Source organism: Nothoprocta perdicaria, unplaced genomic scaffold (assembly GCF_003342845.1).
Source record: "Nothoprocta perdicaria isolate Ctin4 unplaced genomic scaffold, notPer1 scaffold_336, whole genome shotgun sequence".
NCBI lineage: Eukaryota > Metazoa > Chordata > Aves > Tinamiformes > Tinamidae > Nothoprocta > Nothoprocta perdicaria.
Genome location: NW_020455573.1, coordinates 232,818 through 257,752, shown reverse-complemented (window position 1 = coordinate 257,752; position 24,935 = coordinate 232,818). Strand labels below are relative to the sequence as shown.

Below are 24,935 nucleotides of genomic sequence, written 5' to 3'. Positions count from 1 at the left end.
GCCCCCGGCCCTGCCCGCGCGCCCCTCGGTGCTGCCCATCCTGCCTGCCCAGCCCGTGGCCCTGCCCGGCGCTGCCATGGGGGCTCAGCCCCCACTTGGGTTTTTTAATGTCTTCCTCAAGCCTCTCCCTGTGCTAGGCAGGACAGCAGGGACTGGCCCCTGTGAGTTAGGCCAGGTCTCAGCCGGCTCCCACCTGGAGCAGGGAATGGGAGGCTCCGCAGGGCCGGGCCGCGGTGGGAGCTCCCGCTGCGGCTTCGCCTCGTCGGGAGCAGGCCCCGGCGCACGGGAACGGCCGCGCGGGCGGCAGCGGCRCCTCCTCGGCCTCCCGCCCCGGGCCCAGCTCCGAGGCCGGAGCAGCCATCGCTTCGCGCTGTAATTAAGACGCTCGACGCCGCCGGCTCCGTAGCCCATCCGCAAGCTCCGCGGGGAGGGGAGGGAAATGAACGTGTAAGTTATAAATGCCTTTAAGCCAGAAATGTAAAACATTACCTGCTACTTTGTACACAGTATTTTTATATACAGAGGGCCTGTTTAATCTACAGCAGAGCTGATAATAAACCAACTGCCAGGATAAAGGGCTGCTCCGTGGGAAGGGGTGAGGCTGGCGATGCTGCGAGCGGGCCCGGGGCRCTGGGGCCTCTCGGGCTCTTCCCCTGGATCAGGAGCTGCCGCCAGGGCGAGCAGCCCTTTAGCAGCGCGTGGGGCCAATGCTCATTCAAACAGTGATGCGGGGAGAGCCCGTGGTGCCCACGCTGCCCACGAGCGCGGCTGGTGCTCGGGCGCCCTCAGGGATGCTCAACCCGCCGCTCCGGCACAGCAGCCCGAAGGAGGGAAAGGGCAGGAGCGGCGGCTCCTCCCGGGCCCCGCTTCTCCCCACAGGGGTTTCCGGGGAGCTGGTGGGCGCCCCGACCCCTGCGCATGTCGGTCACGGGCTGGGGGAGAAGAGCAGTGCCGCTCCGTGCGCCGCACGAGCGCGGGGCTCCGCCAGCCCCGGCGGGCAGGGGCGCAGGGCGGCATGGGTGCTGGGGTGCTGGGGAGGCCAACGCACCCCAATGCTGCACCCTGCGCTCGCGGCCGCCGTCTCCTCCGCACTCCCAGGGCCTCCTGCTGCCCGCGGGAGCCCCCAGAGGCTCCGGGACCTCAGGGAAAAGGCTTCGGTCTGGCCGCATCCTGCGTTCTTCGGGACAAGGAGTCAAACAAGCGGCGACAAGAATGAAGAAACTTTTCTATTTTTTTTTCTCCATTTTTTCCCCCCCGTGAAAACACAAGTTGAAATGTTAAKTCCAAGAAATCACAGCTTTATAAAGTGTCATTCGTTCATTCAACACCAGCGAGTCACTCTGCTGCCTCCCAGCACCAGCTCTGCTCACCCCAAAACCATCATCAGCTCCGTCCTGCTTTGCCAACAGCAAGGTCATTTCCCCAAACACTTCYGGAAGGAGCCAGCACTCCGCTCACTATTGCTGCTATTGATCCTCCCTTTTCTGAATTGTGGTTCTGTCCTGAAGAATAATTATGCTATTCGCACAGTTTCAACTAAATTTTCAGGTGAATAACAAAAAGCTTCCCTGACTTTCTCTCCTGGCCCTGTTGCACAGCCAGCCTGTACCTGGAGGGTTTTTTTTCCTGCCCATCACAGCAAAAAACGACCAGCCAAATTAACAGGAAAATTGTCCTGGCAACAGGAAGGAGCCAAGGAGATCCCAAGCTGAGAGATGGAAAGAAGACATTAAAACCCTGGGGCTGCGTGCGGGAGCAGAACCACAGTTAGGGATACAGAGCTCCAGCGGTTTGTGGTGGCAGTTGAAGCATCTTTCCCCCCAGCAGGGGCAGCTGCCACCGCAGCCCATTCACCCCCCACCGCAGGAGCTGGGAATTTGCCGCCTYGCTTTCCCATTGGAAAGGGTGGCAAAACAGGGGTTTCTTTTTTTTTGACAAAACAAACAGGATGGCGATACCGGCTAATGCTGGCGTGAGGACAAAACGGTCTCCGTGCAGCCGCCGCGGGGCCCGCGGGGGCCCACGAGGCTGCAGCCACCCTTGGTGAGTGCGCACGGTGGCGGAGAGCAGCGTTAATGCTACAGGGAGCGTGGGCCCCGTTGCGCGGGCGGCGCGCGGGCACCGGGGCGGGCACCGGGGCGGCTGGGCCACGCGGGAGCCAGCGCCGGGCCGGCTGCGAGCCGTGGCCGTGCGGCACTAAGGGACTCCTCTTTCATCACTGTTTTCTTGAGAACCACCCAGCAGTTCTCCTCTTCCTCATCCTCAGAGGAAGCTGAGGAAGGTGCAAGGCGTGGGAAGTGCCTGATCCCAGGAAAGGTGCCTGTGCCAACCTTCCCAGCGCCTCACCCCGCTCCCGCAGGACATGCGGGCAACGTGGCGACCCTTCACGAACAGGACCCTCCACGTGGCTGCATTTCAGCTGGCATCAGTGCCCGTTTCGGACAACCTCTTAAGTGCTTTAGAACAAAAAGTGCTATAAAAACTACACAGTGGCGACAGGTCCCTTCACGGGCTCCTCTCTCCTCTTGCACGTCAGCTTCAGTGTGCTGGTGCCACCGCCGAGGATGGCAGGAAAGAGCCAATGTTCTGGAGACCAGAGGGAAAGGACATCGGGCGCTCAACAAAACTCCAGTCCTCCACTCAAAACAGGAGGCCCAAAGTACGTTTTTTTCCAACTATTTCATAGCTGAACTTCACTCCTGGAACCCGCAGACACTCCTGCCTCCCCGTGCCCCGAGAGCAGCGCGGATGCAGCAGGGCCTGCCTCGCTCGCGGGAGGCTCTCCCTGCTTGGGGGAGCCACGCGTGCCCGGTGGCTGCTGCACCGGCAGTGACGGRCACAGCGAGCCCCAGCGCACAGGAGCCACCGCAGCCCTGCGCGCGCACGCTCAGAGCTCCGGCCTCCTCCGCTCTTCTCCTGGGCTACAGGAGGGCCAGCAACACTCGCCTGCCTGGACGTGCAAACTCAGCACGTGCCAAAGCGGCACAGAGCAGTGCTCAAATGGGTAGAACTCAGCAGTGCTGAGGCGGCCGTGCGGGCAGCGCCCCGAGCAGGCCGGGCCGCAGAGGGGGCCGTGCCAAGGCCTGGGGAGCATGGGCCCGGCTACCGCCCCGCGCGGAGCCGGGCACCTGCCGGGCACCCAGCTCCCGCAGAGAGCTGGGAATGAYGGTTCTTTTCCGGATATTCCTTTTTAATGCAGCAGCAAAATTCAGACCTTGTCTAAACGTGAGAGCTCCTGATCCTTCTCCCTGCAGGGGGAGCTGGGTGGACGGCCGGAGCAAAGCCGCAGCCAGGCAGCAGGAGTGCTGCAAACAGGAAGGAATCGGCACAGCCCTCCTGCTCTAACCGTTCCACCACTGATTACAACCTTCCTACTTGAGCCTCACGCCGCTCAGCCTCCTGGAGAGTTCTGCTCCCTCTGTCGGCACCAGCACCAGCGAGGGAGGCGGCAGCTCCCGAGGCGGGGAGGGGACATGAAGACCGAGGCTGCAAGCAAAGCTCTTTCTGGGAACCAAGGTCTCTTCTGATGCGAGACGGAAGCATCTGCGGGGAAGGGTGGGAGGTGAAACCCAGAACCCGGCTCGTTACTGCTTTCAACTTTYCCCATGCAAAAGGCGGCAGGTAGAGATGCTGCTGCCAAAGCCTACAGAGCACTTGGCTTTTCCTCCAGCGAGGAAGTCGGCAGCCGCCCTCGGCACAAACAGCTGCGCTCAGGATTCTCGACCTTCTCCTAGCGAGGCCACTCGCTACTGCCTTCACCTCAGAGGCCGAGCAGCAAGTGTCCCCGTCCAGCCCCTGTGCTCTCCTGGAAAGCACAGCCACAGTCCTCTGCAAAGCAGGGACTTCGACCTGCTGTTTTCAAGCTCAATCTAACACTCAGCCGCAACCAAACCATTCCCACTGTTCCGGGGAACATCGGTGCTCAGGACGTCTCTTGGAACCAGATCAGGACAGACGACAAGAAGTGAGGCCCTAGAGCAGTGAGCTGCTGAACCGCTATCCTACTTCAGCACAAAACACCAGCACCCGCACGTGGTGCTTGATGGCAGAGGCGCTCGGAAGCTTTTGCAATTCCSTATTTCCACAGGTGAAAACCTCCGAAGCAGCAGTAACTTCACGGCCTGTTCTCCAGTTGCCCGTGTTTGACTCTCCACGTCCAGCTGAGGCCGCAGTCGGGGGCGAGCGTGCACTGCAGCTCGATCCCGGAGTCGGGCACCTCCATGTCATAGTGGACCGGGCAGCCTTCCTTGGTCACCAGGCTGAAGGCAGGCACTGGTATCTGTGAAGGAGAACAGAGCCGAGTGACTCTTGAGGTGTCCCTCAGCACCTAGCAGAACATCCACTAGCAAAGAGCGTGACTGGCAAATAGCTCCCAAGCCACAAGAAGCTCTGGGAGAGAGGAGCTTGTGCTCATCAAACGCACCGGCTTTCCCTGAGAAAAAAATATCTCGGGACCTGGACTCACATCCCTCCACTGCTGAACCAGGGTTTGGTTTGGCCATCGCCGGTGGTTCATCGGCTGCACTGCTGCSTTTGGGCACTGTGGACTCCTTTGTGGGCTAGTGAGAGTTTGCTTCGTGACCTCCAGGAGARGGACGTTTGCCAAAGAGAAGCAACAGCAACAAGACACATTCTGGGCTTCTGCGACCTCTTTGTGAGGATCTCTGCGTTTTCCACCTGCCTTAGTCTTGGTGCCAAAGCACTGGCAGGCTCTGAGGAACTGCCCAGAAGGCCCACAGTGACGTCCCCTGGAGTCGGCCAACATCTACCCAACCTTAGGAGACAGCGGCACCACAGCCCAAACAAACACCTTTCTTTTGCTGATGTAACTGCTTTAGAGGAAAAGCCATATCATTATTTGCTTTTCTTTAGGGATAAGGGAAAGAATCTCTCTCTCTCGTCAGAGAAAAGGGTTTTTGAGCAACAGCTATGGTCCCTATGACAAAAGGCACCGGCTCATGATTCAGAAATGCTTTCTGGCCCTACACCCATGACAACAGCACTGAAATCCAGGTACTGAATGCGCTGTTAGTGTCTCTGAATGGAATCGATCACTRGTTTTAAGACACTGTGAGGCTGCATTGCAGGAGAAATTTCTTCCCAGACCCCAAGTGCAATAGTCAAGCAGTGCTCAGCTCTGTGCCTCACCTGGCTGCTTATCCCGGTGGCGATGTCTCCCACCTTCGTCCTGTGGAAATCCCTGATGTGTAGATTTTCTCCACTTAGCAACTGAATCTGGATTCTCACTCCTGAAATGTGCCGGAGAAGTCATTAATTTCTGCTGTAAGCAGAACTAATTCACAGTCCAGCACGGAAAAAATTGCTATCAAGATACAGGCATCAGAAGAGTTGTTTTGGGGTTCTTTTTTTTTTTTTTTTTTTGCAAGCATTTTATGCATGTATTCCTTAGCTGAGCATGGAGGCTTGCTAAAGACAACAACAACTCACAAAGAGCTGGATTTGGTGAGGAACTAATTCACAGTCCAGCACGGAAAAAATTGCTATCAAGATACAGGCATCAGAAGAGTTGTTTTGGGGTTTTTTTGTTTTTTTTTTTTTTGCAAGCATTTTATGCATGTATTCCTTAGCTGAGCATGGAGGCTTGCTAAAGACAACAACAACTCACAAAGAGCTGGATTTGGTGAGGAAGCAGCTGAAGAGACATACTGATTAGCAAAACCTGCCCGTAAGACTACTCTGCAGAAGCTTATCGTTGTAAAGGATATATTTGTGCACCAGGCAAGGCATAAAGCTGCATCATTCTGGATTCAGGAGGTTCTTCTCTCACTACATTATACGGGCTTGAGTGCCTTCCACCCATGTACAACTGGGCAGACTTGGCATCTTGACAGCCCAAGTGCTTTTAGCAGGGTCTATATCTGACAAAGTAACTGAAGGGGAGGAAGAACTCCAAGACCCATATTCCAGACCCTCCTTTTCTTGAGGGGATGGGGGGCTGACCATTAATTCACTGCTTTGAAATGCAGACTCACCATTGAAATAGCTGGGAGTGTCCGTGTGCCGGCTGCGATTCAGCAGGTTGTTCCAACTGAAACTCTGTCCGTCTGTCTGGCTGTTCCAGGAATGAATCCCAGAGCTCATGGTGTCCCTCAAGCTTTGAGAAGCCTTCAGGGAGTTCTGCAGAAGTAAGAACAAATTTGCCAAAGGCTCCTAAAGAAAATGGACTTCCAGGAGATAATAAATGGGACTGACCCCAGGAAGAAAACAGTAGAAATCCACAGGGATATAGAYGGGGATTTAAATTATTCAGCATTTACCTGCCATCTATAAAAGGGGACGAATAATAATGCAACAGTTTGCAGATGTACAAAGCTATTTACAACAGTCAAATCAGGAGCTGACTGAAGAGTTGAAGGGGGGAGGAAGGTGGGGGTTCGTCATACTGAGTGGCAGAATAAAGCAGCAGAAAAAAGTCTAATGTCAGTAAGTGACAAATAAAACACAAAGGGAAAACAAAACCAAACAAAACCAAACAACAACAATARAAAGGGCAAAACCCTCTCATTAAATCTGCACATACAACCAGGGTCTCGAAGCTGCTGTACTAGTTGGGAAAGCCTAAAGCACCCGCCACAGGGCTGAGAAGAGAAACGGGAACAGGAGAAGATGATCACAGTACTAAATGACCCTCACAGGTGACAGGTCACATAATTCAGCACCCTGAGACTTCAAGAACACTGGCTGAGGGATTTATAATGAAATTACAGGCTTCTCTCGTTCAACACGGCCCATTTGCTATTTCTCAGGGATATTCTCTAGCTTATAAACACCATGGCTAAGACAAACAAAATAATTAGTTAAACTTACTATGGAAGAAACGCACTGCTAGGTCCTAAGTATGAAAGATTTAAAAATGAGCTCATGGAGGACAGATCCATAGGCTGGCAGAGGGTGTCCAAGAGGAGGGTCAGTGTTTTCTGCCCCTTCCTTAAGTGGCCACTGGCAGGGAGAGGCTCCCGGGTTACACGGGCCCCAGGTCTGGGTGCCGCTCAGCGCGGATCCCGCGCCCACAGCTCATCTTGCTGCTCCTTGGTCCTGCACGGACACGGGCAAGGCCCTGAGGTTCTCAGATCCACAAGCTYGATGTCTACTGTGAGAACACAGCGCACGAGAGCAACTGGAAGTGGATCCATGTCAGATGTCAAACTAAAGAACAACTAAAATCCTAAATATCCTCTTGCTCTGGAACAACAAACTCCTTCCCCGGCGCTCTCCAGCAATCCGGGCACCAGAAAGCAACGGCAGATCTGAGAAGCTCCAGACGTCCAAGGACTGGAGCTGCCAGCGTCCCGGAGGYGGTTCCCCTGCCACCCTGCAAACCCACAAGAACAACAGTAGTGCCCATTTATTCACCTTCTCACTGGCATCCGACACAAAAGGGCTGTCGATACTGAGGCACGAAAGCATTTGTTCTTGCTCCTCCAGCGAGTAAGGCTGTGACAGGCTGTTCAGGAACAGTTCTGCAAGCAAAAGGGAGACAAGAGAGACATTTTGCAGTGATTCCTTTCATACTTCCTGCTSTAAAGGCAGTTTACTGCAAGTAATACCCAAAGGTTTCTCAGCATTATCCCATCTACGCTGACATTAGTGTCTGTAAAATACCTGACACACCATTCCTGGGAAGTAGAGGCTATTGTTGACATTGTGAAAATAGGGAAATGGAGCCCAAAGCGACAGAATTTGTGCAATGACATGCAGCAACTCAGAGCCAGGATAGCATGAGCACCCAGAAGTTCCTGTTTCTTGCCTATTACGCCACCCATCAGTCTTCACTCTAGATCCAACTGCATCATATCCAGGAAAAGATAAACTTAACTCTTCAACTCCAGCAGTAACTTGCACTGAGAATATACAGACCTGACAAAGAGCCCAGCCACCCCTAAAATGCAGGTAATCATTCCTCAATTCTGTAGGAATTGTTGCACTTCAAGACAACTTTTTCCTATTTATTTGTGAAGACAAGAAAAKATGGGATAAGGAAATGAAAGTTTGAGGTGTTCTCTGGCAGCCAAACTGAGCTGGAACTTTACTCATTTTCACACTGAGCTTTTATAGCTGCTGCTAACCCAATTCCTTGGTAGGTGGATATGGGTTTTCCAAAGCCCACAACAAAACATTTGCAGACTGAGGTCAACTTAGCTGCTTTGTTTGATGTCTCCCATCTGAAAGACTTATCTCTGTTACAATCTAGAKAAATAACTGTCAGGAAAGCAAATGAAACGCATTGCATTTTTATGATATTTCCAACTGAAAAGCTGAATTCCTTTTCCATCTTGCTCACCTATTTCTAGCTGCTGAAGCTCTTGTTCTGAGATGGTTGTTACTTTCTCTGCATGACTGCAGCTCTTCAGGGGCAGAGGAGCCAAAGAAGAGAGAGGTGCAGGATCCCAGATCCCCGGTAACTCCTTGCACAGGTTCCAAGGGGTTCCCTCGACCTCCTCTGTTCGCTCCAGAGATGGGGGTGGGACATCTGGTCTCGCACAAGAAACTTTCCCTGATAGTTTTGGGTCGGAACCAGTCTCAGAAACTGGGCTSACTCTGGGGGACAGGGAGGCTTGTTGATTATTTTCTTTGTTTAAAGGCAGATGTCTGGGCTCTCTGTATTCACCTTTCCAGGGGCTTGTCACGCCTCCCACTGCAATAACAGAAAGGAGACAAGCGTTAGCATAGAGAAAAAAGAAAAAGCAAAAGTCATTTTTGGCAGTAAATGTGAGTTTCTGAGTTGCACCTTACTGTAAAACACAGGTCATCAAAAGAAGAGCAGACCTTGTCTGTAAGTTCTTGCTACACAGAATTATGTTGAAATAAATTTGAAGAGTGACAGAGGGAAGGCTTTGACCACAAACATGAGCTACAGTCAAGGATCAAATAAACTTTTCTCTTTTCTTCCAGTTTTGCTGAATTCAAGACTTCAGCTCAACAGATGCAGAAGACATTTCAACTCAACACGAGCCCAGGCCATGGTCACACCTCAGACACACTGATATCCTCCACAGGACTATTCAGCTGGTGACTGCCTGCTTTACCTGGGTGCGGGAGCAGCTTTAAAGGTAGGACACTTTTACCTTCTTCAAGTGCAACCGTGGTCTTAGTTTTCAGTTCAGACGCAGATGCTCTTTGAACAGGCTCTTTCTCCAGGCCCATTTTAATAATCTCCGCAGTGAGAGGGTTGCAGGAAGGCGGAATTTCCCTCAGAGGAGGTGGCTCCTTTGCTATCTGGGTAACAAACAGGAAGTGAAAGAGGTTAGAGCAGAGAGGCCTTGTTTGTTTTCAGAAAGGTTCTTCCCATCCTGAGAGTTTCCAACTGAAATTATGGCATTAAATGAGACATCTCTGAGGTACAGAATCAAAGACCTGAGTAGTAATTTTATTACTAAATGGCTACGAAGTCACACTCAAGTCATGAGCAGGATAAAGGAGGAGGGAAAAAAAGCCCTAGTATCATAACCCATGGCACTTCAAGGGGAATCAGAAATGATCAGCTCCCAAAGCAAGATTTGTGCCATCTTGGATGCCCATCTGGTTCTCAGACAGCCTTCCTGAAGTGACTGTCTCGCTGGTAAAATTAGGTTTTCCCAGCTTAAGTCCCTTGCACTGGAGCTATTTTGGGTCACTTACCTTTAGACAGAGGGGGTGATTGTAATATTGGGTCCACGGGTGGCACCCGTTGAGCATGTGCAGCATCATACAGCAGCTGCTCCAGACATCCACCTTGGAGTCGCAGCGCTTCCCCATCACCACCTCTGGAGCCATGTGAGTCTCTGTGCCAGGCACGTAGTTCCCTAAAATCCCGATGGCAAATCAAAAGATAATCACTGAACTTCTGTTCAGAACAGAAGAGAGAACTGTTCCACTGTAACTGCTAATAAGCCTAATTGTTTTTTTTTTCTGAAAAAGTGACATAAAAGCCACCTTAACACAAAAAGTAGCATCCCATGCTCCTCTCAGCTGTCCAGAGGCCACATCTCCAAGTCATTCTCATCCCAGAAGTGTGGATGTGACCTCTTGCAGGGACAAAACACTGACTACAGCATTGCTGACAGGGTTTTACAGAAAACAGCCGCCTTCTGGACAGAGATAACGACCAAGTTCCAATCCTAAATGAATCCTGGCTGGCAGTGGGATACATCAATGAGGGCAACACTACGAGCAACGTACGTCTGGAAACACAATTGCCTGCAAATTAGCCAGGCAGAAATGTTCGAGAGGAACAGAAGCAAAAAGAACAGACAGCAATTCTTTAGCAAACTTACCCGAGACCAGGCACTTTCCCAAGCTGTCTGGGTGAAGGTGAGCAGAGTGTCCGAAGTCGCAGAGAAGAGCCCTGCTTCCATCATCAGATAAGAGCACATTGTCCGCTTCGAAAAGAGGTTTTAAATTAGAGTCCTATTATTGTAGTCACTCATAAGGAAAAAAAACATCCCAAGCCCATAGAGCTACGGTCTTTGCTGAGTGCACACTAAGATCCAATAATCTCATCGAGCACGACTGGCTTCAGCACCTATCCAGCTAGAACTATCTTGACTTGTGCACTACCAGTTCTCTGCTCCAGGGATTCCTCTGTCCCAAGGGAGAGGGTACACTGGGCAAACAGCCTGTCAGGCCCACTGGACGACAGAGAGAATGAGCTGACAAATATTATATGGCCATCTCTTTAAAATAAAATTAAGCTCAATCTGAATTGCAGAGCAGATTACCTACTAAAACCTTTCAGCCACTACCTAACTCTTTATCACCAAGCAGTTCGTTCCTTTTTAAGACAAAGGAAAGAAATAACAATATACGTTAAGTAGCATTCTACCTTTTACATCACCATGAAGAATGTTTTGAGCATGAAGATACTCCAAGCCCTCTAAAGCCTGGCCCAGGTAACTAAGAGCTCTGTCCTCTGGCAGGCAGCCGCTCTGTTTAATCAGCTGGCCCAGCGAGCCACCTAGAAGAAAATGCACAGCGCTCACGTCAGAAGAAAATCCAGACACTTCATGTCAGCCTGTCTGTTAAATACTTCTCAGCAACATCAACAGTTTTCATTCTGTTCAAAAGAGCAACAAGAACTGCCAGGTCTGGCAGTCTTTATCTTCCATGCATGGGTCTGTTCCCTCTYTATAATCCCAAACCTTTTGGGATTATACATGGAAACCAGACGCTTTCAGGCAGCCTTTTGCTTAGCAAAAGTTTAAGAGTTTTGCTTAGTATCAGAAGCAACTTCCCTGTGATCAGATGAAGCACTTCTAGACAGTACTCAGCTGACCCTTCCAAGGCTCTGCTTTCCATGGTCCTGCTTGGGGGAAAAATGCCTCAGGCAACGGATGTTTCTAGGTTTGCTTACACTGCACTCCCTGCCACAGTACAACGTGCTTTATAGGTACCATGTAAATACACCCCTATACGTAGRGTACTTTTAGCTGGTGACCAAGAGATATTTATCTTCAGCGGGGGAGAGGGGAAAGGGGAGAAATGGCTCCTCTCAGAAATGATCACGTCTAAACAGCAGTGGGTGCAATACATACCTACGCCAACCCACTCAGGAATTAACGCTAGGAACAGTCTGGATACACCAACGGGTTAAAAGATTTAAAACTGGGGCAAGAGGGAGAGGAGATCAAGGTCCATTGCATTTGACAACTACAATGGCGCTTCCACTGGGATTCTCCTTTCTCACCCTCCATGAGCTTCATGAAGATTGTCACCCAAGGCCCTTCCTTCACTGCTCCGTACAAGGGGACAACTTTAGGACTCGTTATTGCAGCACACGTTGTCAACTCCTCTGCACGGAAGTGTTCAACTTGCACCTGGAGAAACAAAGAAGCGGCACTGAGTGAACGGAGACAACTTCTCACGAAGGTGTCCCGCGCTGGCACTGAGCTCAGCGTCCTGCTCCATCTAGTGTCAGAGGCCCCCAGATCACCTCCACTGCCACCGATAAACACGTACAGCAGTAAGTGGGAACACTCAGGCGGAGCAAGGAAGAAGGGAGACATTAATCCTCAGCCTGAGTTAAGTGCCCATCAGTCAAAACCGATGCCAGGTTCCCATATGTCTCGCGTATGGTGGAGTACAGAGTATCTGTTTTTTGAGGTGTTGGGGGAGAGGTTAGTTTTTAATTTTTTTTAAGGTCACTTGTGTCTCCGTTAAGGGGACATTTCTGATGACTTAAGCATTCTGCTTTCATGAGATGCAAAAGGGAGAASGCCGGGGACAGAGCAGTGCTTGGGAACACGCAGCTCCTCTGAAACAGGAGGCAGTGTGAAACACAACCCCAGGCACTGATCTGCACTATCACCTTTTTAGGTGCTAGTCAGGCTGCACAGAAAAAGTGATTCAAGAAAGACTCTATTCACTAAGTTTGGCCAAAGAAAATAAAACAAGGATTTGCTAAAGACCAGAGGAAAACATGAGTCATTATGATGCTGGTGGGAAAAGACTGTATCATGTTTCTCCACTGTCAGCAATGCAGCTAGAGGTGGTTTGCTTTGATCTCCAGAATGGGGAGGGCAGGTGCTTGCAACACTAAGCGGGGTGGGAGAAGGTCAGGTAGTCCCCGTCTGGTGAGGGCGGCAGCAGTGACTCCAGAGAGGTGCTGATAGTAAATGAAATATATTATGGTTTACGTGTTCAGTTTGCATGTTAGGACTCACTGGTTCAAAGTGTGATCTGAGAAAATGTATTTCTTATCTACAGAATTGGCCTTGAAATCTTCTAGGAATTTGGAGTTACCTGCCATTTTGAAAGGCTAATGCTTCTCCTAACCTCACATCTATTTTCTCTAAGCACTAATCCACCTCTTATTGCCGAAAATCCCCACTTTTCACATTTATTTCCCCTGAGACTGTGTGTTGGCACAGTGAATAATTAACTTGKGTAGTTTCATACTGTCAGAAAACAAGATTGTCATATTATCCCAAAGCTCTACATCTAAAATGCGAGGATGCAGGATAAGAAATAACTTTCTAGATGTTAAAAATATTTTCTATGCAGCTCAYGAATGAAATGATTTTTTAAAAATGGACAAGATGGCTTGGTCTTGCTACTTACATCTTTCCATTAGGCAATGCATCGGGTTGAGAGTAATGTAAACGAGAGAAAGCGAATATTTTTAATTAAAAAAACAAAAATCACAACTTCCAATTTTCACAYATGACATTTTCGTTCAGGACAAACACTTCCCACACACTTTTCAAAGTTTTCTATTAAAGTAATGTGAGAAACTTATCAGTTTGACGGAGCTGATGAAACTATTCAAGTGTGAAGTTGAAGCAGAAGAGTTCACATTCTCATCAGCTACTTGCGTTATCACTCTGCCTTCACCCCTCAGGCCTCCCGTGGCGGCCCACAAATAAATACCTTCATTCAAGTTATATCCGCATGCATCACGCATCATATGACGATGATGCATCTTGGCAAACAATGGATTATTATGGCAGCTTCTGGAGAAATACAACCTCTTGCCGAACTGCTAGCAGAATCACCTCATTGCAAAGTGCTGGTGCTGTCTGTGATGCTCACTGAGCAGAAGAAAACTCTCTCCTTTTTGTGTTCTTACTCATCACCTTATCTTTTCCCTATTTTACTCACTCTTCAGCACAGAACCACTTGCAATGTCATCATTTATAATGGATATTTTTAAAGATGGGAATATTTATATAAGCAGAAAACTCCAGGAACATTTCCCCCACCCCTACCAACTAAGCATGCACTCACAATCTTTTGGAAATCTCTACTCTTCTACATCTAGATTACCTTTTTGGCAGCACACTGAAATCCTGTCTGCTTGTCCTCTATTTTGTATACTTCTCCAAAAGAGCCAATGCCCAGAGAACCGTGACACTTCTTCCAGTGAATCTCTTCTCTGTACTCATAATCCACTGGCTTTAGTTTCTARGGGTCAAAAATCAGAAAATGAGTTGAAACAAGCATAGAAAAACATACATGCCAAGCTCTAGAGAGAGAGGGAGACGATAAAATATTCAGAAAAGGTGCAATGGTATCACAGCTTCTCCCAGTGCAAAATTGCTTCTGTCACTGGTTTGAGGTGAGAGGATATGGGAGGATCTGCCAGATTCTGCACGTGCTGCTTGATTTAAATAACTGCATCCCTATGTCCTAAAAAAGGGCAGCTTGGAGGTCCAGACTCCTGCCTTCACATGGAGGATATTGTTATGAACTGAAATCCTATGAACAAAAGATCCATCCAACTAAATGTAGATCTCTACGTGGGAGCTAGATCCTTTCTATAGGTAGGAGAGGGAGAAGACCTGTGCCTTGGATCTCAGGGTAGATGTGTCAGGCAGGTAAGTCACATCCTCAACTGCACRACAATACGATAGGGTTGTCACCAACTGCAAAGTCCTCTAAGAGGAGTTTAGGGAGGCTGGAAAAGAGCTGCGGTTAGGAGAGATGAATCAGGAAGATTTACAGGCATCTGCTGGGTCAAACTCCTGCCTTTACCATGGGACAGGGGTAAATTTTTGGTTTACTGGCAGAGGTGGCAGACAGGCTCTCTGCACCTCTGTGATGTACAGGTTACAGGTACCTTCTACTGTTGGTGTTAATTATCCAGGCCATCTTATAATCGATCAACTAATGCAGCCTGTCCACCTGAATGGTCTGGATGCTTCCACAAACAGAGAAAGCGTTTTGGAAGACTGGCCACCAACAGAGCCGCTTCTCTTAGGTTTTTGAACAAGCCATCCTTGTTTTGCGAACGACTAAACCAACTGGAGCTCCAGTCTCTSAGAAAGGGTTTTATACCCTTCTGTAAAGTGTCGGGCTCCAGCCACATCATGAGAACCCTTCAGAAACGGCCGTCCTGMTACAGAGGCCAGCACACGGCTGCAGATTCTCTCTCCCGAAAGGCAAGAGGAACTCTGCCTAGCACTGCACCAGGGGCAAGGTCAGGAGATCACCTCGTTAAGCAGCACGCCTTCGTTGTCCTCTGCTTTTTGCGATGGTTCCTTCAGGTCCAGACCGCCTCCTCTCCACGTCTTGGCTAGGCTGGCTAAATTCTGCGGTTCACCGAAACTCACGCTCCCCTTCAAGGCGTCTACCAAGTATTCTTCCACAGAAATCTTGTCCGAACTGGTTTTCATGGACTGGTTGACACATCTGGGGAAACTGCATTCTAAGTTTAGGCTAGATAAGCGATGCTCACTGTCTGCATAGTTGAAATCACCAGGGCAGTATGTTCCCAGTGCATTAAGTTTCATGGCATGGAGAGGACTCTCCAGGGGTGGGAAATGAGGAGGTATTATGTTGTATGGGAAAGGGTGAAGCGTTTCAGGCTGTGGAACACTGTCCCTCTGATAGTGACGTTTCCAAACATGACTAAGGCACTGAACAGGGCTGATCAGCTTGTGCAGTTCTGTTTTGTACTGGCTCCTTGGTGAAGGGACTTTGCCAGCGGACAGAAGTTTCCCAGGTTTCTCAAACAGCAGGGGGTCATAGGCCAAATCCTTGCCAAGTTCTGAAACCCAAAAATTGTTTCTGTAGAGAGTACTTTGGTGTGCTTCATCCTCCTAGAAAACAAAACAGGACAACTGAGCAGGAACCTCAGTGAAGCCTCCCAAAATTCAGTCAAGAACTGTAGCAGCTCGCAGGGGACCCAACAATACAAACGCAGTGTGTAAAACCGGCGCGCACCTGGACTGGAATTGGGGCGCAGCTTTCCTGTTCTGGAGTTCTGGGACCACGTCTGCCAGCAGCTACTGTTTGTATTTTCAGCTTGGATCTTTTTTTATGCCGTTTCTTTCTGTTTTTACCACGATGCCTCCCTCTCCAACAGGTCGGCGCCATCTTCCCCTCCGTTGCGTGGGCCACATTGTTAGGGATTTGATCAAGACTGTCTGACCGGCTATGGAAAAAATAAAAGAGCACAAAGTCATAAAGTCCTTTAAATCTGATGGTAAGAAGCATACTTTCAATTAACAACAGAACAGGAATGAGAATTWGCAATACTGTCTTTGGAGATTTTTAAGAATGGAAAATGCATTCTAAAATGCAACAAATCAGATTTTTGACATCAAAGCAGAATCATTTTAAGACAATAAGTACAAGGGGAGAGGAGGAAAGAAAAAAAAGAACACAAAGTATTGTCTGTGCAGCACTCACAAATTCTTCACAGAACAGCAGGACTAGAGGGCAGAGCAGACAGTGAAAAGCAGTGAAAAAGTGAAAGACAGTGAAAGACAGTGAAAGAACAGTGACCTGTTCCAGGTCACTTTGGGACAACGTATGGCTGTGAGTTCTAGGGCATAAATATGTCAAATATAAATAAAATCTATTTAAAAGTTTTGTTAAAAATAATAAAAGCACTTACAATATAAACATCTTCTCTATTCGAATATATTTAATCTGTGCACCAAGAGAAAATGGTGACTAAGGGAACTGAAATTAAACAGCTTCAAAGAGCCAAAAACTGCTGGCATGTAGAGCTCAATTATTATAATGCTACAATCCCTTTTTTAGGAAATCATACGTATATAAAGCAGCGCTGGCCAGAACAATAYGTGGGGGCCTATGCAAACCGATGAATCTCTAAAGAAGAATATTTGCTTGCAGTTATTCAATACAATCTTGATAGTTGTGAAAGGAAACAGGAAAACTCATCTTCAAATGAAGAAACTGTAATTGTTCTGTTGATCCTTGCAACAGTTCTCTGCCTTTATGGAACAGTGACAGAGCTCACAGCCAGCTCAGCCTCCTCCACGGTTCTCTGCTGTCTCGGGGCACCATTCAACGCTTACCAGATGCAGCAAGCAGAGCTGGGGCCCTGCTGTGCCTGCCACACACATCCCCCAAGAACTGCCCCACTCTGCCTCTCTGCAGCTGCTTCATGGGGCAGTGTTATGAACTTAGTGGGCGATGKCAAACCTCACAAGGCCAGATTCAGCACCTGAAATCTGCCACAGACCAGGCAGCATCTTATTCTATTTCCCAATTTCAGTTAGAGAAGACCAAAAATTGCGCCTTGAATCTTTCTACTTCAGGCCCATGAACCTCACATGAAAAAGATCTCTTGGCCTTCGTTTTGAAACAAACCCACCAACCTAGATACCCAGGCAGATTACAAGGGTTAACAAAAGAGCAGTCATTGGTAATTGGATACACGCAAGGTATTTTGAGCGGTGTGCACTTCTATTTCTTCCTCATACAAAAAGGTTTTGAAGAAGATTCTTGGGAAAAAGACACATCCTTAGCAAAAGCTTCTTCAAGAAGGAGGAGTTCTGGAGCAAAAAGGTGCACGTACACAGAGCTAGCGCGATTTGAAACAAGTCAGTGCACAGAACAGCGACGCTGGGCGTTTGTATTAAGAGACCTCCTACCTGTAGCGCTTACTGTGGGCAATGAAGGATCTCTCGGATAAAGTAGGGCTGAACTCTTGGCTATTTTCACCTGCGTGAAGAGAACAGGACACACGTTGGTAAGAACTGGCCTGAGGAGCCCCTCGGGCACCCTGCTGACCCAAGCRGCGATCCAGACGCGAACATCACCACACACGGTCACGCCACGTCCCTGCAGCACGTTCTTCCTCCCCCAGCATTAGATTTCTTCCCAGCACTGTGATCCCTTGATGCCACAAGCTCTTTCTCACCCAAAAGCTGTTTTTTAACACCTTTCAGCAGTCAATCAAAAATAGACGATGCGGTGGGACACATTTGTAGTCAGCAAAGCTGGTTGTTATGGCCATATGGCTGTTATTTCTGCTTTATTCAGTAGATGCTGCCACATTATTAAGAGATTTCATGAGCTGCCTAAATAGAGACTGGGATGTGTCACCAATTCCACCCCACTTGGGATTACAAATAGAACTCAGCTCAGCTCTCCAGGAGCTCAAAGTGAGCGAAATTGCACACCGTGTTACACATGCCTTTTTCTCAATGAAGAGCAAACCGCCCTGCTACTCACATTCTGCCTGGGCAATAATAGAAATCGATGCAGAGCCGCCTTCTGTTTCTTCTTTTGCTGTTCCTTTGGTGATTACATCATTCAGGATTTTCCAAGGACTGTGAAAGGTGACCTTCTTGGAATCTTCTACTTTGCAGACACTGCTCTGCTTTTCACTCACTGTCTCGTTCARTCCCTTCGTTGTTGTGAGCTCCTTCTTGTGCTTGATGTTCGGGTCAGGAGCTCCTTGGCATGTAATTCCCATCACTGCCATTTCACAGGTTCAGAGAGGCACTGAGTAACAACGACAAAAAACACTGGTTATGATACAGCTTCACAGGCAGGAGTGGCTTCAATTTCACGAGGAAGAAGGCAGCTGAAGGTATCAGTTACAAAATAATTTATCCCAATCAAGGTCCTACCCAAGCTCTGATGAAGAAGCTAAATAAGAAGCCAGGACTGCCAGCTCACCACCCCTGACTGATACAACAGAAGAGATGAACAATCAGTGTTATCTTCAGTACTAAACCATTAGTTTAGTACTGAGACCAYTTAGGTTTCAATACAAAATGGATTTCTTGTTATATTCCCATAGCTTAAATACAGATGGAGTRACATAGAAGAGGGAGCTCTTCTTAAACCAGAAGAATACTCACAAAAAGAAGAGACACGAGAGATCAGATCCACTGGCTGCATATTCTCTGTGCATCTAGCAGAAATTACCCTGTGTCCCTACAATACAAACCACCTAAACGTTCAGAAAATACTGCTCATTTTTGTATTCCTTGGACTCAGACACTCTCAGATCCGTTCCCCATTTTTCCTTCCAATGAAGTAGGGCTGGGCAACGCGCCCGCCTGCCCACAGCTCCTCCCGYGCACCCTGCCTGCCCCTTGCTTGCCAATAGCTTTGAAATCCTCAGGCAACTAAAAAGAAGCCTGTATATCAGGCTAATGTTAATCAGGTTAAAGTTGATGTTGGGAAAAGGAGTATGAGGGAGCTGGAAAAAGAGGAAGGTCAAGGTCAGGTCCTGTCCCCTCCGCATGGCAGCGGCTGGCGAGTCAATCAGGCCGGGCTCTAGCCGACCAGCTAGTGCAAAGGGAGCTCCAGACAAAGCACMAGCACTCGCCCAGTCTTGGCCAGTTGGCAAAACAGAGCAAGGTGGGAGGGACATGAGGATGGAAAAGGAGAAGCATTAAGGAAGCCTGGGAGCAAGGCAGGATAAGGGGGTATCGTGGGGAATCAGCAATGTGTGGAGTTAGGAGTTTCCTACAAACCCCCTGAGCACAAGACCGCAGGAAATCAGGCTCCGGTTGAGCTCCCGTGCCCCCTACCCTGCATTCCAAGAAAGGCAGAACGCAGCCGCTTTCCCTTCAGCCAGAACACGCTTTCTCACCCCTTAGCCAYAGGGTCATTTCCTCGTCCCACAGCCCTCTCACAGTTCAGGTGTGAAGGCTGAACGCAAACATCTCCATCATTAAACCCGGCACGAAAACGCACAATGCCGAGGGAGCGCGTCCCGGCGTCCAGCATCCCCGACCCGGCCGCAGCAAAGCGGCAGCCACCAAACACAAGTGAACGGAACTGTTACCAGAGCACGTCCCGTGAGGGTTGAATCTGCAACAGGGATTTGCTTTTCTCTCTTTTTTTTTTTTTTTTTTCCCTTTATTTTTCAATCTGTTTCCCAGGGGCAACAAGGCCAGCAACACGAGGCTGAGCGGGGAAAGCTCCAGACCGGGCACCAAAGGGTGCTCGGCGCCAGCAGGGGAAGCAGGAGGGAGGGTTGGGAGCCAAGGGCAGGAGCCTGGGCGATTCGCAGTGAGTCACCCAACAACCTGGCAGGTAGACAAGAGGCGTCAATGCGGGCACACGGAGCAACACGGAACAGCTGCGGCCAGAGCAGCACCGATGACGGGGCCCCCGGCGCCCCCCGCCTCTCCGCTCCAGAAATTATGTCAAATCTCAGCGCTGTAAAATAATCCCTGGGAGCAGCAGAGAGGCAGCCTGCCAGATGACTAACCCAAGCCACCAGTGACCAAACTGACAAGTTCAGAGCTATTTTTGTACTCACTCTCTCCCGATTTGCATTAACTCTCTTTCTCCTTGCCTGCTCCTCACCTTGAAGGGCTGCAGGGCAAAGCTGGTGCCCCTGCCCAGCAGCGCAGGGTTCTGCCCATCGCCCCCAGCCTGAATTCAAAGACAACAGAGAGAGCGGAGAGGCAGGATCGCAAGTCTGAAACGGAAAAGAGCAACCTAGAAATATCACTGAGACTGAAGTCAACAAAGTAGGTGCTTCGCTTGCCAAGTGCAAAAAAAAAAGCAGGGATAGTTCCTGTAAAAGCAACGTCGTCCAGGCCGGCGCGGAGCAGCCGGCTTAATGCGTGACTCAGGCCTAAGGAGGCTGCGTAGGCACCGGCACTGCAAGCCCGGCCCGGTTTAACAGTTTCCACAGAATTTTCAGGTCCATGGGAGAAGCAGAAACCCAACTACTTTACAGTATGCAATTTGAATTTGGGGAGAAGCTGTGATTTTTAGAAGCCTGAGCTTTTCAGGACTCATGGAGGCATAATTTTCCTGCGGGCAATATTTCACATTGAACAAGGCAGACTCATCTCACTGCCCCTTTGGGGGGGCGATTGCAAGTCCCATTCATACTGTGCATAGCTATTTTTTGATAAAGCTTTTGATAAAAGGAAGCTTTTTGATAAAAGGAAGCTTTTTGATAAAWGGAAGCCTTGGGAATGCGGCCTGGATACCTGAAGTCCACAGCAAGATCGGTGAGGAGAGGCTTTACCCAAGGTGAGACATGCTGGAAGAGTGGCTTTGGGGGCCCCTTTACCTGCCAGCACAATGGGCATTTCCATGGACAGCCATAATTTATAGAGTCAACACTGGGAGCCACAAGCTGTGGAGCTGGAGGGTCATTGCTTCTTCCCCAAAACTGCTCCTTTGGTTTTTAAAGCTTTCCTTCCCCTTGACCAAGTCATGTAGGTTCAACTGTAATTCTTGATTCCAAAATTGCCAATTTTCTTCCTCCCTCAAAGGCAGCAAAGTCCTGCGTACACCGAAGGAAGAGAAAGTCATCAGGTAACACAGCAGACAGAGGCAAACTGCATCCTTCGCCCACACGGGGCCTTTGCAAGCTCCTTGCCCTTATCTTTGCTACGATCTCACACTCTCATCTAGTTCTCTGTTAGCTCTCGCTGCCRTAAAACAGAAAGAACGTTTTGAGAGCACGAAAGCCGGGCACAGCATCACTCACGTTKCGGAGACACTGGCTGGCGGCAGCGGCAACTCCTTCCTCAGATAACGTCCACGCTCCGGTGGCAGCCCATCGTAGAGGACAMGCCACCCCAGACGTGCAGGGAGTCACAACGAAGGGGACGCTCAAACCCTCCTGAGACAAGGGGCACCCTTGTGCTCACCACTCCCTTGAAAATCCCCTCCCTCTCCCATCCTTCTTCAAACAAGCCAAGGTTCATCCTCGGCAGATCTTCCATCCCAACGCCGGCTGCTTCCACCGCAAGTGACTTGTAGCTGGGACCTTCAAAGACCGTTTCRTTGCTAAATGAGGTTGCTTTGCACCCAGAGAGACGCGCACCTGGACAAAGCAGGGCAAACACCCCTAAGTGCTCTGCAGAACATCACAGCATCCGACCCTGCGYGCTCTGCTTGGCCCAGTCTCCCTTGCCAAGCTGCTCTTTGGAGAACTTTAGGCCACATTTTGTGGAACAGACYTGTATTTCGCTTAAGAAAGAAAGAMAGACTTGGGTAAGAGCGTTAAAATACACCAAAAACTTCATATATTGGCTTCAAAGCATGTAGATTTCTTCTCCTGGATTGAGTGCTAATGTTCGGTAGCAGTTTCAGATTGACATTTAGTTTGAGAAAAAAAAATCATGTTGTCTCAGTGAGGTTTCCCACTTCCTTATTGAGAAGAGTTCAATGCACAACGCATTAACTTAGGGCAGCCCTCGCTTTTGCAGCTGCTATTGCCTTATTGGAACAWCTAAGTAAAATTGTAGCAATGTTGCTTTACTGATCGCTGCAAAAAAAGGCAATGTTGGCCAAGAGCAGGAATTTATCCATTGCGGTAACCTGGAGCCTCAGCCCAAAAAATGATGCTAAGCCTTTAGGGWCCTTCAACTTCCGACAACTGTAGCTCTGTCAGGAGGTATCTGAGAATATCTGAGAATCCATCTTGAGTATTGGCTAAAGAAAGAAAATCTTATCATCAATACACGTTGCAAAATGAATTACATTAAATATCCAGTGCCCATGAGGTAGAAATATTCACGGTGCTCCCTCAAGCCCAAGGAGCTTCTTCCGTTTGTCTGGGACTCCTCATCTTGCCTCACTCTGCTTGGGGAGCGTAGATGATCTTCCCTGCCCATGTTTCGGATGGAACTGAAATTAAGAAGGTTCCGTTTTCAGCCGTGTCAGTTTAAGGCGTATTATTGTCGCATGGGTATGAGGTTGTTATTTAAACAAGCTCGGTACAGTCAGCAAGAGAGAAGTTTCAATTTGCCTCAGAAGGGAGCAAAAGAGAAAAAAAGAAAAAAAAAAAAAAGAAAAAAAGAAAAAAAGAAAAAAGAAGCTATAGTACACAATACATAGCCCTACCTTAAACCATACTGAATGCTGCTTGAAATTTAGGAGAAAACCTGATAGCTACGAGGCCCAGAAGCAAAACAAACAGAGTGCCTGGCTGATTATAATACTGGGGAGCCAGATCAGTGGTTTTCATCCAGAACGTGCATGGTCTTCTCCTCCTCCTGCTTGGCCACGATATCCTTGTGTCTGCAAAGGGGCATCTTGGCTGGTGCCTCTTGGTCCCTCCTGTGCTCTCAAACACCAAGGCTGACCTGAAGATCACCAGTAGCTTCTACCAAAACCCTACCAGGACTCACAGTTTGGAGGGTTTCACTATCAGGATCACGGTCATGAGAAAGGTGGGTTATAAGTGATAATAAATATGCAAACATATTCTTTCAAGTGGTTTGACAGCAAATACTTCAAAATCCCGTTTCAGTCATTTATGTTGCTTACTATAAACAGTGGGACAATAAGCTTCAACTCTCCTTTCAGCTGCCAGATGTTAATATATTGCAGCAGTTTGGATACAGACAGTATGTAGACAAGTATTTGATTGTGTTTAACCAGTGTCTGAAATTCCAGAGGTATCCCAATATCTCCTGCAGTGTAAACGTGGGTACAACTCACCCCTAACCCATTCTTTTCATGCTGGGGCATGTCCTTGAGCGAGGACACGAAAAACGCCGCTTCTCCCAAGTTCATGAACGTCACTGCAGCCCAATTCACTCAGGGCACCTCATTTCTCCAGACTGCCCTGTGAACAACCATTACGGAAAGCATGATTCCCAAGCTTGAGGCTGACAACGCTCTGTTTTCAAGTCCAACTTTGCTGTTTATACACAGCTTAAAAATATCCCGACTTTTAAGGCCCATTTGCAGAGAGAAGCTATTTCCTCAAGATATAAGCACTTAAATGGGCAATTTCCGATGCGAACCGCAAGYGCTCCCTAAAATCAATGCGGTGCAGGTAGAAGACGAAACTTTCACCCGTTATCACCAGGCACCGCTGTGCGGCTGGAGATTTTCAGTTCATGCTCACCAATACACCACGAAAAGCAACGGGAGAGCAGCAGTGTCAGAACGCCGGCAAAAACAAGAGTTCTGTTATATCCGTAAAGGACAGGRGCATTTCTACAGCAGCTTAATTCATTCTCCACATTGCAAAACTCAACTAGTATGATTTTATGCAAGAGATGTGAAAAAAAGACTAATTTCTCTGTCCACACTGAGCAATATCAGAGAAATTCCCACTTTAACAGCAGCATCTACGAACCACGTATCAGACCTGCACTGTTCCACGTTCTTCAGGGCTTAGCAAGTTGATGCTACTAAAACACAGTTACAAAAGACCATTTAAAAAGACTACAGATTTCAGTCCCCCCATGCCTGGGGCTCTCACCGTTGCTCCACCAGTGCATCCTGTGGTCTCCCTTCCACAGCATCTCCAGACCTTTCCCTAAACCAGGTCTCTGCTATTCAGAGCCAGCTGCTCTGCTCGGAGCTTGGGAGACTTCCGCTCTTCCCGACCTTTCTCCTTCTGTCTCCACCAGCAAAGCGGAGCAGTATTTGCCAGCAGCTTCCCAAGTTGCCCTAGGAAGGCTGAAGGGACGYCCTGGCCCCATTCCCCTGCTTGTCCTTAGGGCGCTAACGAGAGCCCCGTCCCTCTTACTCCACCTYGTCCTGTTCAACACGGCCACGACTCATCCCGATCCTCCTTCCAAAGTTCATTGCCTCCAGCATCGCTAGACGAGGCCCCGCAAACCCTCCCACTCTGGGGCCGTTACACACTTGTCCGGGATCGCCCTTCTCCGCAGCAGACCATCCCGAGACGCCATCTCTCCTAACAGTTAAAATTTAATAGTTAATAGCAAATGACTCATTCCCGAGGAATCCAGCGGCAGGGCCAGCACTAGGTTCCACTTTGTGGAGAGGCAGCGACGCGGCGCACGACGGCCGCGTGTCCGAGCCCGGCTCCGCTTGCCCTCCTGCCCGGAGCCACGGCCGGGAGGCTGCAAACGCCAGGCCACAAGCCGGCTCCGGAAAGGCGCTGCGGAAGGATCCAGGCCTTGTTGATGGCCACGCGTTTCGGGCTGCCGCCCGTGACACGCGCCGGGCCCGGACACGTTTCTAACGCGCCTGCCGCGGCAGACAGGAAGCATCTGAGATCGACCACAGCAGCCGCTTATTAATCAGCAGCGAAGCGCCGTAACCTTTTTGCCAGAAGAGGAAAAGAAAAAAAGGGGTTTTGTGAAAGAGCGGGGCCGCGCAGCGAGCGGGGCGGCAGTTTAACCGAACTTCCGATCTTATTCACTTGTGTGTTTGGGCGCGGGGATCCTAAACCCGCTCCCGCGAGCCCGGCGGAGGGGAGCGCGAAACGGCGCGCGAGGGAGAGCAGGGAAATCACGAGCGGGAAAGGGCCGAGTCCGGCGCCTAGG

General features: G+C 49.4%; 1 protein-coding gene across 1 annotated transcript; it reads right to left on the bottom strand.

The window, feature by feature from the left end:
• Positions 1-3,239: 3,239 nt before the first annotated feature.
• On the bottom strand, positions 3,240-18,193 carry MAP3K14 (mitogen-activated protein kinase kinase kinase 14). The gene is made up of 15 exons (XM_026043710.1): positions 17,926-18,193; positions 17,343-17,412; positions 15,661-15,871; positions 14,928-15,536; positions 13,762-13,899; positions 11,684-11,813; positions 10,823-10,954; positions 10,275-10,379; positions 9,640-9,803; positions 9,087-9,237; positions 8,303-8,656; positions 7,375-7,481; positions 5,994-6,138; positions 5,149-5,249; positions 3,240-4,279 (listed from the first exon to the last, which is right to left on the bottom strand). Exons 1-15 carry the CDS (start codon positions 18,176-18,178, stop codon positions 4,115-4,117), a joined length of 2,835 nt encoding a protein of 944 aa, XP_025899495.1. The 5' UTR covers positions 18,179-18,193; the 3' UTR covers positions 3,240-4,114.
• Between the last annotated feature and the right edge of the window lie 6,742 nt (positions 18,194-24,935).